This window comes from Thermobia domestica, chromosome 9 (genome assembly GCF_964235325.1).
Source record: "Thermobia domestica chromosome 9, izTheDome1.hap1.1, whole genome shotgun sequence".
NCBI lineage: Eukaryota > Metazoa > Arthropoda > Insecta > Zygentoma > Lepismatidae > Thermobia > Thermobia domestica.
The window spans coordinates 173,716,369-173,733,227 of record NC_137462.1 but is presented as its reverse complement, the minus strand read 5'-3'; the positions used below and the strand labels follow the sequence as shown (position 1 = coordinate 173,733,227).

Sequence of the window (16,859 nt, the reverse complement as noted above, 5' to 3'; positions counted from 1 at the left end):
TCTTCATTTTTAGATCCAGTATTTAACGAAAAATAAATAAATAAATAAAATAATTTTCGAAAATTAATATACAAAATATTAATATAAAGATGCTATATGACTTGATGCTATAATTATTACCAGTATCATTAGGATAAATAATAATAATAATAATAATAATAATAATAATAATAATAATAATAATAATAATACATCATCTGCCTAGGTATTCTGCCATTATTGGCAGGTCACTTGCTCCAGCTGAGCAGCTTCAATGCTCCACGGTCCTCCGCTAACTTCTTCATCTTCACGTATGATCTTTCTGTTTTTATATCATCCATTAATCGTAGTCTCCTTCGCCCCCTCCCTCTCCTTTCCGCCATCATACCCTCTAGGAGGTCCCTCATCACACAATTTCTTCTTAGGAAATGTCCCAACTAGTTTTCCTTCCTCTTTTCAATAATATTTAGAAGTGTTCTTTTCTCCCCCACCATTTCTAACACCCTCTCATTCGTTTCCCGCTCGATCCAAATAATTCTTTCCATTCTTCTTTACACACATATTTCGAAGACTTCCAGTCTTTGTTAATGTCCATGTTTCCGCCCCATACAGTACAAGACTCCACACGAAGCATTTTATGAGTCTTTTTCTCAACTCTTTATTCAAGGTCCTACAAAGCAGATTTTTCTTATTCCTAAAGTCTTCTTTTGCCATTCCTATCCTTGCTATTATTTCATGTTCACACTTCATATCGTTACTAAGAATACTATCCAGATATCGAAAACTATTCACTTGTTCTATTTTCTCCGCTCCCACTTTTATATTTGGCACAGACCGCTTCGTTCCAATCACCATGGCTTTTGTCTTTCTAACATTTATTTTCATCCCATATTCTTCAAAGCCCTTTCTCATTTTTTCTAACATTTTATTGATTTTCTTTTCAGATTCTGCAAAAAGCGCCATATCGTCTGCAAATCTAATGCATCTAACCATTCTACCTTCAACTTAGGGTTGCCATAATTTTTTGATCCAAAATACGGACAAGCCTTAAAATGACGACCCATCCAAGATATGGTGCCCAAACACAATAAATATTTTGATATTCCTTACCTAAAAATCACCTTTTTAGGTTATCACACAATTGTTTACTGTAATACTTAAAACACTATTGAAAACTAACATGTTTTATATATTTTTTTCGATAACACAAATATAATAAATCATGGCATTAGATTACCTATTTTAAAACTAACCAAAATAAATCTGAAATAGAAAAATGAGACTGTTTTTAAAAAGATAATCTACTTTATTCATAGTAACTAAAAGTTGTATGATGAAAACACGATTCTTTTATGTTAATTTAGTAACTTCGGTTTTTGTCTTTATCACACCAGGAATTCCAAAATAATAATAATAAAAAAACTAAAAACTAACAAACATTGTATCAAAAATGAAAAAGAAAATCTATTAAATGATTATATTGATACTGTATGGTTTTTCGAAATAACTTTGTATTATTGCATATGTTAGTATTGTTTATGTGCATGAAGAAAAACATTCACTATTTTTAGCGGTGATCGGCGTTACGGCGGTTCTGATCTGTCACGGTTAACAGTGTTGCCACCTACGTCAATAATAAAAATTAAATTTCGCTCGGGATTTTAGCGATTTCCGACTCGGGAATTTTCGGGAAACTCCAAAAACTCTCAAATACTTACATTTTTATTTTTCGTGCATTGTACGATACGGACATGATCACGGACCCAAAAATACAAACAGTCCGTACAAAATACGGACATATGGCAACCCTACTCCTACTCAAATTCCATCTTCATCATGTAGGCTCTTTTTCACTATCTCTTGTAGATAGATATTAATAGTGTTGGCGAGAGACAGCATCCTTGTCGAACTTCCTTTCCAATTGCACTCTTCTCCATCAGTTCTTCCCCTATCCTAACACTTACTTGTTGGTTCATATATAAGTTTCTTATGAGTCTTCGATCTTTCCAACCCAATCTTCTTTAGAACTCCCGGCAATAATTCCCAATTCATGCGGTCAAAAGCCTTTTCTAGATTAATAAATACAACATACATCTCTTTCCCTTTTTTCTATAAATTTTTCACCGATCGCTCTTAGTAACCCAATAGCATTCCTTGTGCCCTTACCTCTCCTGAACCGGAACTGCTCCTCCTCAACTTTTTCATTTGTTCTTCCATATAACCTTCTGTTCAGTATTCGGAGCAAAATTTTAGCTGCATGAGATATGAGACTAATAGTTCTATAATACTCGCATCTTTTTGGGTTCGATTTCTTAGCCATCGGTATCATGATCGTTTTCAGAAAGTCTTTTGGCCACTCTCCTGTTTCATATATATTTCATTGCGGAGTAGCTGCGTAATACCGATTGAATAATAATGCAATCAGGCAATAATAGTATTAATACTATCAACTTATTATACTGATCATACAAGCAGTTGTTATAAATACTAATCATAAAACTAGTTGATTTGATTTGAATGACACCACTGTATACACATGAATTAAACTGTTAATTTAATGTTCCTTGGTTGTTAGTAACTGTATTGTTTATCTGTATCCTACATGTTGAAGTAACTGTATTGTTTATTCTAGAAATGTTTATACATATAACAATCTTGTATGGAGTGACAAAGTGGCTTTCAACATTTTAATAAATTCTTCAAATTTAAATCTATCGTGTAATTAACCATCACTAATATGAACCCAATTTTCTCTTCCATTTTTGGTTAGTGTATCACAGTGGCTCGACGCTGGTCCCCGACGTAGTCCCTTCAAGTCAATCAAATGGCAGCGGAGCTGGGAAACGGAAGCGGTCATGGTCAAGGGCCGTTTTCTCACATCTCCAAAGAAAAGGACTAGAGAAAAGGTTCCAGCTGCAGAAATACATCACAAAACCAGATCGGAGACAGCTCGCCGCTACACTCGGCCTCACGGACGCACAGGTAATCTTATTTTCATGTATTCTTCAACTTTTAAAAGCTAAACTTTTTTTCTTTTTTCAGATTTGTTTATTAACATATCATGAAACGTTTTCCGAAAGAATCTCCGATTTTGTATAGCCTGAGATTTTATGTAACGTCTATCATAAATTCTGCAACACTGTTACCGTATACCGTAAAGAAAATGCCCAAATATGAGACACATATTAACTTATAGATCTCATTAAGCTGAAAACAATGATAAGGTTGAGTATAAATTTCCATGAGTAGTCTTCGAGAATATCGACATAAAAGGAATTTTGTAAACAGAAATTTATGGTTTACGATAACCACGCTACATATCAATATGAAACTATTACTGAACTCTATCTTCATCAAGGTTATCATAATGAAAATAAAAATACGACAGTACATAGTATTGCTAATGAGTTACGACCAGACCCGTAGCCAGCCCGAAAATGTAGGGGGGGCGGTGGAAGTTAGGGGGGCCCGATCCAAAAATATTAGTTCATCCCATATTATAGTTCATTTACAAGCCTACTGTGAAAATTTTAGAGGGGGCCAGTAAAATTTAGGGGGGCCCGGCCCCCCTAGACTCCCCTGGATACGGGCCTGGTTACGACCCAAAAATCTTGATTAACTCTTAAAATTTTGATTTTTACATATACATGACATATACATGAAAATTACCAGTTTAAGAACAAGATAGCACAATTGACAATTCAGTGAGTTTCTACCGTGCATTAAGCAGATTGTATTAAAATATGATTACATTTGACTTAAGTATTGCGCAAAAAGGAGAAACAAATGAATCGAAAGATCACATCGAGTTAAACAAAATAAGATGCAGTGGTTTAGCCAGGAAGTTGTTCTGGGGGAGGGGCATCGGATCGTTTAGTAATATTGTGTTCTCTTTAATACTTTTAATAGTTAATATAAATGAAGAGGTAAGAGAGAACTTTGATTTAAATATAGGCATTTGTAAAACATTGCAAATAATTGCTAGCCACTATAATACCCTTAAAAGACCATTTCACTCAATGCTGAAGGTTTAAACGTAAAATGGTTAAGTACACAAACAACTTGATTTCCTTATCAAAACAGAATTTTTTTCACTCATAAATATTCGATATTGTTGGGATTATATAGGTTGCTGTCCCTCTTGACTGATAGACCCATTTTTTCTGAAGTTGAAAAAGAAAAAGTTTAATCGTCTAGTGCTTAACAGAAGATCAAATAAGAATCTTAAAACTGAGACTTAAAGATTTTACAAATTCTAATAGATTTATATAGTGGTTCCCAATCAATTCAAAGATGCGGACTCACTTTTCATTTTTAACACAAGGTATGGACCCGGGATATTTAAATTTCAGTATCTGCGTAGGTAAGTAATAACATTAACAACAATTAAATTACAAATCTTTATTTATGTTTTAAGTATACAACATATTACCCGACCAGGAAAGCAGTTCCGTTTTTGGCGGAGGGCTTGTTGTTGTGTTTACCTCAGCTTCTAGGCAAGCACGGTAGGACGGGGAGCGAAGAGCGTCACTCTGCATAGTGCATCGAACGCTTTTTAAAAGTTGAAGTTTAGATGTTATATTGCCCGTAATAAAGACAAGTATTTAGTATATACAACTATTACAACTATTTAGTATATAGTTGTTATTGAATGCAGGAATGGTTCGCCATTCTTGCAATAATGCAGACGTATTGTATATAATGACATACATGAAAATTACCAATTTAAGAACAACATAACACAATTGACAATTCAGTGAGTTTCTACCATGCATTAAGCAGATTGTATTAAAATATGATTACGTTTTATTCGATTTCGTTATAAAATAGGAGCACCCTGTAAAACGCAGGAATTACGATGCCAATGACTAAAATATTAATGTAGGGTTGATAGCTTAGAGACTTGCGCAATACCTTGTAACTGTAACTTTAATTCAAGTTAAGTTCAAGGCTCACGATGTTTGTTTTATGTGTATGTTTATCTGTTGACAAATAAACTATTTTCTCGAGTTCTAGCCAGGGAAGAATTCCGATACGTTTCCATTCGAGAACTGTGGAAGTCCTCTCCGTTGGTCTATTGGCTAGCTCATGTGCCTTTACTGTACGTGGTGCAGGGTTCGATTCGCAGTGAGAGTCCAAAAATTAATTTTATAATCCTTTACTTTCATTATTATCGAAATCCAGCCCATCGGTAAATTTGGAATAAAAGTATTGATAAAACTTCAGCGTATGAATAGTGTAAGCGTATCATTGCTTCAGCACGATAAATTCACAACTTTTATATGAGGACAGAAATTCCCCTTGAACTCCGTCTGAATTTCTCTCAGATTCTAGCTCTCAGGTGACAAAGAATTAATTCTACTAACTTGTTTCAAACATAAATTAAACATAACTTTCTTACAAGGCTGTCTATATTCTTTATTATAAATTAACGAGAAATGTAACAGTTTCGGAATATATATATATATAATAATAATAATAATAATAATAATAATAATAATAATAGTAATTTATAATAATATATAATAATAATAATAATAATAATAATAATAATAATAATAATAATAATAATAGTAATAATAGTAATAGTAATTTATAATAAAGAATATAGACAGCCTTGTAAGAAAGTTATGTTTAATTTATGTTTAAGATGGACACAAGGCCATTTTATAAAAAATATCTAACTTGTTTCACACAATACAATTTTGAAACTTGGGAGCCTAGTGTTATATTTGTGTCTATAGTACATGATTATTTGTCAGTTGACTTCAGAGGACTGAGTTTAGAATGTAAGCATAAGTTACCTATAGTTCAAACATATAAGATGTACGGTCTTGTTTAATAAAACCCTACTCTCTCCCTCCTTTGCCTGAAAGGCCCTGTATTGTTACGAACTTTAAAGACAAAGGCAATCGTCTCTAACCAATTATATATATATATTTTTAAATTTCAAATCTAAGTAATAAAATGTGCTACATTCGCTCTCCAGATTTGTCGTCTGCTGACTATTTCCTGTGGGGCTACTTAAAGGGGGAAAGTATATCAAAATAAACCCAGGACTTTGGAGTACGTATATGAAAAGAAACATTACACAGGAAATTGGGAATATCGTTGCTGTAACCCTCAGAAAGGTGTCCGAAAATATGATAAAACGTACAAACTTATGTATCCAAGAAAATGGTCGACATTTCGAACACTTACTTTGAACATTTCATGTGATTTGTAGTAATTTGCCAATTTCAGGGTTGCAAGGTGTATGTACGTTATCAGATTTTTCCCTTAAAAAATCAACTTTCTTTTCATTAAAAGTGCCTTATTGTGCTAGCTTGAGCTCAAACCCATTCGTCAGTGACGACAGCAGCAGTGTTGCCAGCGTGGTTCATATTATTGTAAAAACATGGATTTTGTGAATAGCTCAATAATACATGTGTGTAATGTTTGTAAGCTTTCATCAACGTACTTTTTCTGTCAAATTCAATATATGGGTATCCAGATTGTTTGGTAGTATTGAGAAATGTTGAAAAATTTACGGGTATGGCTTCTGTGAATCAGTATAATCGATTTGCAAAAAAAAAAAAAAAAAAAAAAATCCGACTCTGGCAACATTTTAATGTTTATTGTTAAATCATGCATGACAAGAAACATGTTTGTGTATGAAAATTTTCTCAATATATAGGGCTTTCTGTTGCAAAGAGCGTTCCTTCTCATTCCGTTTAGTTTTTTAATTATACGATCTTAAACATCGGGTTCGGTGACTTTTGAGACACCCCGTAGCACTTCACATTTTTAATATTTGTAAATTATAAATTAGCATGGTCCAAATCGTTGCAAATTAATAATTTATCATTGTTTATAAAACTACTGTTTTACTCGTTAATGTGTTCTTTTATTATAGTTATAAAGATATAATGTCCCACATTCATCGTAAAGTGACCTAACAAAGTTTCTTACTAATAGATTATGTTTTCTAGTTATCCTTATTATTGGTGACTTTTGGTGTACAAGAGTATTAAACTTACAACAATGAAAAGATAAACATACACGTAGACTGTGCTTCCTAATATTAAAATTTAAAGAATGTAAGAGTTCCTGGCTATCAACCAAACCATTAACTATTTTGTACAAGAAGATATGACCAATTGATTCTCTCCTGTTACATAAGCTATCATAATTAAATTCTGTTAATAGCTTTCTATAAGATATTCTCTCTTGATATGATGATCTTCTATACCTTTTATAAAAGAGGTGTCTGAAAAATTTATTTTGTACCCGTTCAATCCTTTTGATATAATACTGATGACAGGGTGTCCACACTATACATCCATTCTAATTTACTTCTTATAAAACTATTATACAGACTACATACTGCATTTATATTACTGAAATCCGCCGTATTTCTGTTTTTCAAATCCCAATGTTCTCAATGCATCATTAATAATAGATTCAATGTTATATTCATATATAAGACGGAAACTTATTGTTACACCTAAATCTTTTACTTCATTTTCTCTTCGTAGTATTTCGTCATTTATTTTGTATTTTTATTTATATGTAACCAACTTTCTAGAAAATGAAATGAGATGGCATTTCCTTATCTTGAAAAACAGTCTGTTTTCTATGCTTCACGTATAGCAGTTATTTAAATGAGCCTGCAAATCTAAAGCATCGTTCATTCTATTGAATACTCTGTATATTTTAAGGTTATCTGCAAACAGCAAACAATGAGATGACTTAATTATTTGTGGCAAATAATTTATAAATAACATTTTAAAAAAAAACAATGGTCCTAAACTGGAACCTTGTGAAACATCTGATGAAACTTCATACTATATTGAATTTGTCTGACAATAGGAAATATACTGCTTTCGACCGATATATTGGATATAATCAATTTCAACAAATTATCAGAAAAAAACATACATAGCTAATTTTTTGATCAGGACAGAGTGATCAAATTTGTCAAAAGCTTGAGCAAAATCTGTATAAATTACATCAACTGAATTTCCGATATTAATTGCATTAGATACAAATTGCGTAAATATTGTTAAGTTTGATACTGTCGATCTTTCAGGACAAAAGCTATGCTGGAATTCAGAAATATATGATTTTACATGATTGTATATTCTTTTGTACAAAACCTATTCAAATATTTTAGAGGGTACTCAAATTAATGATATTGGTATGTAATTCTCTATCACATAAGAATTTCATGATTTATAAATAGGACAAACTTTACTCATTTTCTATTTGTCAGGCGATATTTAAGTTATCATGATAGAATTATATATATAGCACAGCGGTTTCAATATCAAATCACATCCTTTATATGTATATTGAGGTATCTGATCAGGTTCACTGGATTTATTTGATTTTAACCTAATTATAGGTTCTTTGCATTCGTCTCCATATATGGTATCAATATTTAAACAATTAGATACTTCTAACTGCACTGTGCTTGGAATTTCATATGATGGAGGTTTTGCAGCATAAATAGTTTTAAAATATTGTGCAAAACTATCTGCTTTTCCCTGTGTAGACAATAATTGTGTACCACGATATTCCATATTATTAATATTTCGATTATTAACTTTTTTACTTTTAATGTAATTCCAAAAATAATTAGGATTAATATTAAGATTATTTTCGAGATTGTGCATATATAAATTATATAACCTTTTTATAATGTTCTTCAATTTCTTATAAATATAGTTTCATTATACTCAGAATATTTTTCCTCTTTATATAATATTCCTTCTGCTTCAAAGTTTGAATTGTATCAGCGGAGAAACAACTGAGAAATGATATTTTCTTATATAACTTTCTTTTAGGAACATATTTCTCAATGATGCTGTTAAGCACCATATAAAAATAATCAAATACTTCGTTCGAATCTTTAAAAGTTATGTATGCCATTCCAACTAAGTTCGCGCAGATCATGATACAAACTCAAAAATTCTGCTTTAGAATAGTTATACACTAATCGAATTACACCTATCACGAGATAGTCTAACAGTTATCGATTCTTAAATCAACAGAGCCAAGTGATATAAATATTCAGCTACAAAAGGGCTGAAATTCTATTTACGTTCATATTTTCACTGAGGTTTGTTATTAATAAATCTAATGTTTCACCATGCCAATCCTTAATGTTATAGATTTAACGTTCTTCAATGATCTAAAATTGGCAGGAGAAGAATATATCGTACCACCTTGTAACAAATCATAATTTGAATCTGTTATCAAAGATAAATTAAAATCACCAATCAGAATAATAGTATAATGATGTGATTTAACAATTTCCTCGACTCTTGACAATAAATTATGTTTCCACTTTAGAATTAGGCAGAAAATAAACAGCAATTACTAGATACGTGCGATTTTCTACTATAATTTTAAGACAGATTAATTCTATATTGTCTATGTTGATATCAATCCTATTTGTATGAAAATGGTTTAATACTCCTATCGAAACATTACCTCCTTTTTATTATTTCTATCTTGTCTAAATATAGTACACCTATTATCTAAAATTTCATTATCATATAAACTTGGCTTTAACCAAGTCTCAGTAATAATTATATCAAAATTAGCAGCTAGAACACTTGTACACAATTCCCCTAATTTAGTATTTAATCCGCTTATATTTTGATAGTAACATGAAATACATTTACTCTTAATACTTATGTTGCTCAGTTTAGTTTCCTAACGTCTTCCAGCGTTTTAAGTGAATATACAATTGTACCTTCAGCATTTTTCTTAAGTTTAATATTTCCCGACCAATTTACCCACAGGAAAGCAAAATTTGTGTCCCTTTTGACTTCCTTAGCTTCACTAAAAATAATTCTTCTATTTGCAGATAGAGTCTGATTTATGTAAATAGACCGCCATTAGTGTGACCTAAATCACCAAAATTTAAATTTAACTTTATTTTTCTTCTATCAAGGAACCTGTCTTTATCAAACCTTTTTTTTTTTTTTCAAATTTAATAATTATACCAGGATTCACCTGATTTGGAGACCTCTTTAATCTATGACATACGTCTATCATATCATCATTAATTGATATATCCAACGCACGACCAACATTTTTAACAACCGAAACAACATTTTCATTAGGCACTTCTGGAATGCGTACAACTCTATGGTATTCCTTCTACCATATTGATCTACATCATCTATTTTCAAACTTATAGCTTATTAATTTCTTTCTGTAACTTTATGTCCTCATTTTTTTAAATCGTCAATGTTTTCAGAACATTTTTCAGCATTTCACCGTGATAGTTTTAGTAGTTTCGAGTTTTCATCAAGTTCTCATGTAGTTCTCATGTGCAAGACTCAGAGATCTTCCCAAATTATCTTCTGTTCGATTTTTCAAATTGATAATCTCCTCCCTAATTGATAACAATAATTGATACACTTTACTAAGGGTAGGACACTTACTTATAACTTCTATGGAGGTATTGCCACTCATACTTCTCCTACGCGATTTCTCACAATTATCGCAACGTCACACTTGTTCAGTAGAGCGTAGATATTTGATGTCTTAATCCTTAAATTGGACAAACACACTATGAAATAAATTGCTACATTCCCTACATTGAATTTTTTGATTGTCTTGCCTAGTTACGACTTTTGAGTACTTACTACAAAGCCCAATTGTTTCTGACTAAAAGTTAAAAACGGTATATGAACAAACCCTCAATATAATGATACGTATTTGGACTACTTTTCGTTCTTCATTGTCTAAAACATACAATACTAAACTGAATATTATTTCTTATTGAATCATAACGTGACTTTATAAAAATTCCCTATGAAGTTTTAACAAGGGAATTTTTCTCATAAAATTTCCCTTACAGTGGTTGCAATTCTGTCTTCGTTTTGTTTACATTCAGGAATCTTGCTGCTTTAGTTATTTTAACATTACCACTTACATCGGCATCACACCACCACAAACCAACTTGATCTGTGTTTGATATTTTATAACTCCATATGTCCTTAATTCTGTCACACAAAATAGGTTGATCTTGAGAGAGCTTACGTTCACCATACTACATCACTTGCAGCATTGCCAACCAATTTATATGTTTGTTCATGTTGGTGCAACTCCGTTTGAAAGTCATGACGCTTTAAATTTTGCAGAGACTTTTGAATCATCCTGTATTACTCGTATTATTAATTATTTATGAGCAATGTACTATATGGTCTGCAGGGAATAATATACACAGATCTCAATTATTAATATATATAATAGAGTAAATCCAGTGGCAGACTCATTCATTCATCTCACCGACAAATCTCCGCAATCACGAAATTGTATTTGTCTTATTCAGTTCTATCGAAAGACGAAGAAAAATAGAACGCAGGCTGAGGAAGAGACAAAAAGTATTATCCACGGTAACACGGATATTATTCCAATATTATTCCATCTTTTCAAAACTAGTTTAGTTTTCTTTTAAATTGTGGGCCGGGATTTGGAAAGTTGTACGTTGTGGCACCACTCCGAAGAGCCTGGTCATTACTGGATAATAAATACCTATTAACAGTGGTGTACGCAAAAGAGAGGAGATATCCGGACTAACATTCCCCCTTTATTCTACAAGATGATAGAGAATAATAATAATAAAAGCATATGAATGGAAGTATGCGGTACTCAGTCCTGGGACCACCACATCGTCGTGAGCAGTTAGAAACCAGTCTCCCGCGAAAAGGACCCCACCACTATTGCGTGTGATTCGATGTATGGCGACCTCCGAAAATCCCCACACACAGCGTGCGATGGCCAGCAAACATCACACATCGTAGGAGACAATCAACCGCACCATTCACAAAGATTTACGCTTCACAGTCGTTCGCAAGAGCAGTGTGAATGCCCTGAAATCGTGTCATGTGGCTGAGTGAGAAAGGAACTGCAGGAAATGTACGAACATCATATCGCGGGTGATCGGTGCAAGTTTATTGTTACCCTTGATGAGGCATGGATTTACCTCATAAACTGTGGTACAGTTCATGCCATTACATACAGAGAAAATTTCCCAAATGAGTTCATGATTGTGGAAAGTTTCTCGTAAGGGACAAATTGTGCCTCCCAAAAAGTGAAGCAAAATACCAAAATATCAAAATAACCAATGCTGCGTATTACCAGACTTACATCCTGACTTAAATGTACCAGCATGAAATCCTAGCATTTTACGGACAAGACGTGAACCAGATTGGACTGCAGCAAGACGACATCCAGCCACACGGTGAAAACATTGCTGAGATTTCGTAACATGAAACTGAAATAGCAGCAATTCTCTTTTCTCACATCTCTGTCAAGAGTCCAGATCCCAGCCCAATGGACTATTGTGCTTCCGAACTCCTCAAGGGGTGCCTCTACCATCATCGAGTCCGCATCATCTCCGGCCTGTAAAGAGGAGTGGGATGCAGTACTCGTGGACCAGCTACCACACAGTCTCTTGCAATAGAAACTTCGACGGGCAATAGCCAGTAAAGATGGCCTACAGATCGAACACAACTAGTGGTGGAAACAGCATTTACTAGTTAAGAGGCACGTTCAAATTCAACTCAATATAAATGAATCAACCTCTGTATGAAAAGATGCAAACGGAAGGCATATCGAAGATAAAATTTCGATATCTGTATAAGCGAGACATCGGCTATTTTAACATGGTTTGTAAGAAACTCTGTAACTGAGATACATTAGTCGCATCTATAAACGAGATTAAGTTGGGGGTCTCTTGCGATGCGACCCCACTTATCAATGTTTAATTGTATACTCCGAAAATTTGCTTTGTTACAATAAATTGTTTAGTTTTGTACTCTGAACAACTTTTATCTTCGTTTGGGTATAAGCATTAATTAAGGAGCCTGGAGTTCTATACCCTTTTTTTCTTTAATTAATGCAAATTATTCAACAGTTATTCCTATTTATAATTTGAATTTCCTATTACTAAGAGTAAGTTGCTTATGGCTATATACGGACGTTTGCCACCGGAGACGAGCTCTATTTCCGATAGGAGCTCATGTGGTTCCAGATCCCACGTTAAACTTGAAGGTCCACGGTTTACATAGCTTGGTCCTCAGTAGGAAGTTAAACCCCAACATCAACGAACTAACTAACCACTACTAAGTGTATCTTCAATTCTACCAAAATTACTTCCAAAAATCAAGTGCATAAATTTCCAAAACGATATGAGACAACAAAAGCATTACGAGAATCGAGACGAGACAGTAAAGAAGAGACATAACAATTTTTGTAAGTTTATATCAAATTGCTAATGAATAAATCAAATAATAGATATTGGCGACCGTAATAAACTTTCTCGCTTTCATTTTTAAAATTAAATTATTACGCTGCAGTTATTACTAAAATACTTGTGTGTAAGATATGAACAACATTGTAATAGATGCTTTCGTAAAAACTTTTTCCGAAGAAAACTTAACTCTAAAATCGTCTGTCTTTTTTAAAAAAAGAATCCCCCCGAAGAAACTCATTCCTAAGATTAAACTATACTCACAAGAAACTATTTGTGCAATATTATAGGACTGTTTGCGTAAATAGGATGAAATGTTTTATTTATGAAATATGAACAAAACCTCTTAGTCGTTTTCGATAAAATTATCTGAATTAAACTTACCGCCAAGAGTTAGCCCTCTTCTGATTTTTTAAAAGTATGACGTATATACTATAATAATGTACGATCGATATGAAGTATGAGCAAAAACGCCTGGATCGTTTAAACTTAAAAAAAAAAAGAAATTTCAAAACTAATTATAATCACCCCTTCTGGATATTTTCAAGAAAATTGTTTATACCGTTATCATAGGGTTGGTAATGAAATGCATTAATGAACGAAATATGAACCCCAAATCATTAGGACTGTTTTTGAGGACATTGCATTTTATATTTGTCATTCCATGTGAAATCACCTAATTTTAAAGCATGACCGTGTTTCAATGTCTTAGATTGTCTTCAGATTTTTTTTTCATACATAAATACAAATGAAATTATGCTACATTATTTTTTTCTGATTTTTTGGATGAGAAATGGGCCGGTTAGAAATTTTTGAAAAATATGAATTTGGCGCCAATTTGACTTTCCAGCATACAGCATCATGGAACTAAAATTACCATAACCCTTATTTTTCAAGTTATTGAGCTCATCCAGGTGTCAAATGAAAGCTTAATTTTCGCTCTTTCAGTAGATCTTAAGAAACCTTGCAAAAGATTACACTTTCAATCATTAATGGACATACAAAACAAATTTTAGGGGTTTTTACTAACTGTTCCATTGCTCAAAAGTTAAAACTATGAAACTTTTGAAACTTTTTTGTACATTTACCTTAACAAGTATATTGTATGGTTAAAAAATAAAAAGGATATTTTTGTAATTATGATTTTTTTTTTGTATTTTATAATGTACGGAAATATACAGTTTTACAAATTGTATCATTGCTCATAAGTTATAACTATGAAACTTTTGAAGCTTCTATTTATAGAATCATTTTAGCACATACATGATATGGTTAAAAAATAAAAAGGGTGTTTTGGTATTTTTGCAATTATTATTATTATTATTATTATTATTATTATTATTATTATTATTATTATTATTATTATTATTATTTGTATTTTAAATGTACAGAAATATTCAGTTTTAGTGTTGTTAACAGATTATGCCTTTCCTCTGAAGTAGTGATAGCCAATTCGGGAATTTTTACTTTGCGGATTCCGGAAAGTAAAATCAGAAAAATTCGGAATGCGGAAAAGTTCCGGAATTTGTTCCGAATTCCGGATTTTTTCTGGATTCCGAAATTTTCCGAAATCGGAAAGTGACATTTCCGATTCCGGAAAATTTTGGCCATCCATACTCTGAAGTGACAACTGTCATATAATCATCTTACTAAATATTAGGTATGCTTAAAAATAAAACTGGTGTAATGTGTAGTTTTGGTATTACCATAATATTATATTTTTGTACATTAAGTATGACTTTCCTATTTTCTCAAATGTACCATTGCTTATAATTATGAAACTTTTGTAACTTTTTATAGGATTAGCTTGCATTTACTTGGTATGATTAAATAACAAAAAGGGAAGTCTTTTTTGTAATAATTGTGTGGTTTTGTGAATGGAAAATATAGGCCTAGCAATGTAAGGGGCTGAGTGATTATTACAAAACCTATCAACAAAAATAACAAATAATACACTAATATACATAGATGAAAACAATAAACGTACATACTGGTAATACTTGTCAGAATTACATAGATTTACATTCAAAATGTTATATCCTATATTTCAAAGCTCAATGTTTTTACTGATGATATGATGTCTTTTTATAAATTTTGCTTTCAGTTGAGTTAGTCCTGGCTGATTGGCTTGTAAGGGATAGAACAGAATCTTCCTAGATGACATTTTCAGAAGATACCCAACAAAAGTCTTCATTTTCTAACCAGTAGAATATAGAAGACCCAGAGCGATTCATGAATTACACTCTGACGTACAAAAATAATAATTACAAAAATACTAAAAGCACCCTTTTTATTTTTTAAACATATCGTGAATGTGCTAAGATGATTCTATAATAAGCGTTTCAAAAGTTTCATAGTTGTAACTTTTGAGCAATGGAACAATTTGTAAAAACCCCTAAAATTTGTTTTGTATGCCCATTAATAATTGACAGTGTAACCTTTTGCAAGGTTTCTTAAAATCTACTGAAAGAGCGAAAATTAATCTTTCATTTGACACCTGGTTGAGCCCAATAGCTTGAAAAATAATAAGGAAGTTATGGTAATTTTAGTTCCATGATGCTGTGTGCCGGAAAGTGACATTGGCGCCAAATTCACATTTTTCAAAAATTTCTCAAGGGCCCATTTCTCATCCAAACAATCGGAAAAAATTAATTTAGCATAATGTCATTTGTATTTATGTATGAAAAAATTTTGAAGACAATCTGAGACATTGAAGCACATTGCTCAAAGTGAGTTGACATAAAATGACAAATTTTCACTCTCCAGTAAAATACATTTATTCTGGAGGTTAGGAAAAACATTTTAGATTCTTCTGTCTTCCGGATAAATGGACTTACGGACAGACCGAGTAAATATAAAGGGTGATCCAAAAAATGCCTTCACATTTTAAAGACTAATAAAACAAAAGGTACTGCAGATTAGTGCTGTCGAAATCGGTTTTTGAAAAAACCGAAAACCGGTTTTTGAAAAAAGTGAAATTTCATAAAACCGAAATGTCGGTTTTGAAAACCGCATATGCGGTTTCGGTTTTCAAAACCACTCTTGCGGTTTTCGGTTTTGAAAACCGCTTTTGCGGTTTCGGTTTTGAAAACCGCATATGCGGTTTCGGTTTTGAAAACCGGTTTTCTCAAAAACCGAAAACTGCTGAAGTCCCAAACATTCGACAGCACTAATATCAAGTAACGACGAGCAAACAGCAAGGAATCTTTCCCATCCTCGGCTCACAGTTGCCAGATGGAGGGAAATTTCCCCCGGAGTAGGGAAGAAATGCTCAAAATTTGCAGAGGTAAAAGAAGATATTTTTTCTTAAAATGTCTTAATGTGTAGGGAAATTCTTGTTTAGTATTCTTTTACAATTGGCAGAATAAAAAAAAATTAAGTTGCAGTTTCTCACAAAGAGGCACGGCTATCGTTATTGGGAAGTAAAAAGATATAGAATAAAATATGATCGGTGTTCCCTTCACGTATGAACTATTGCAGGTGTCTCGGACTTGCGATAAGAAACCAGTCAACACATGCAAAACCACAACATTCACATTTATCGAAGTGGCAACAAATCAACAAAATTGTGTATTGCGATCTAATTTTTTTCTTTTCTTTTTTTAAGAAAGGGAGGTGGTGTTTT

The 16,859-nt window shown here is 32.5% G+C and overlaps 1 protein-coding gene across 1 annotated transcript in view; it reads left to right on the top strand.

Annotated features, from left to right (window-relative positions):
• Positions 1 to 16,859, top strand: part of H2.0 (Homeodomain protein 2.0) — a 171,649-nt gene that overhangs the window by 120,452 nt on the left and 34,338 nt on the right. Inside the window, exon 3 of the mRNA XM_081772213.1 lies at positions 2,750 to 2,961. Coding sequence (XP_081628339.1) covers positions 2,750 to 2,961 — 212 coding nt within the window. The remainder of the gene's footprint in view (positions 1 to 2,749; positions 2,962 to 16,859) is intronic.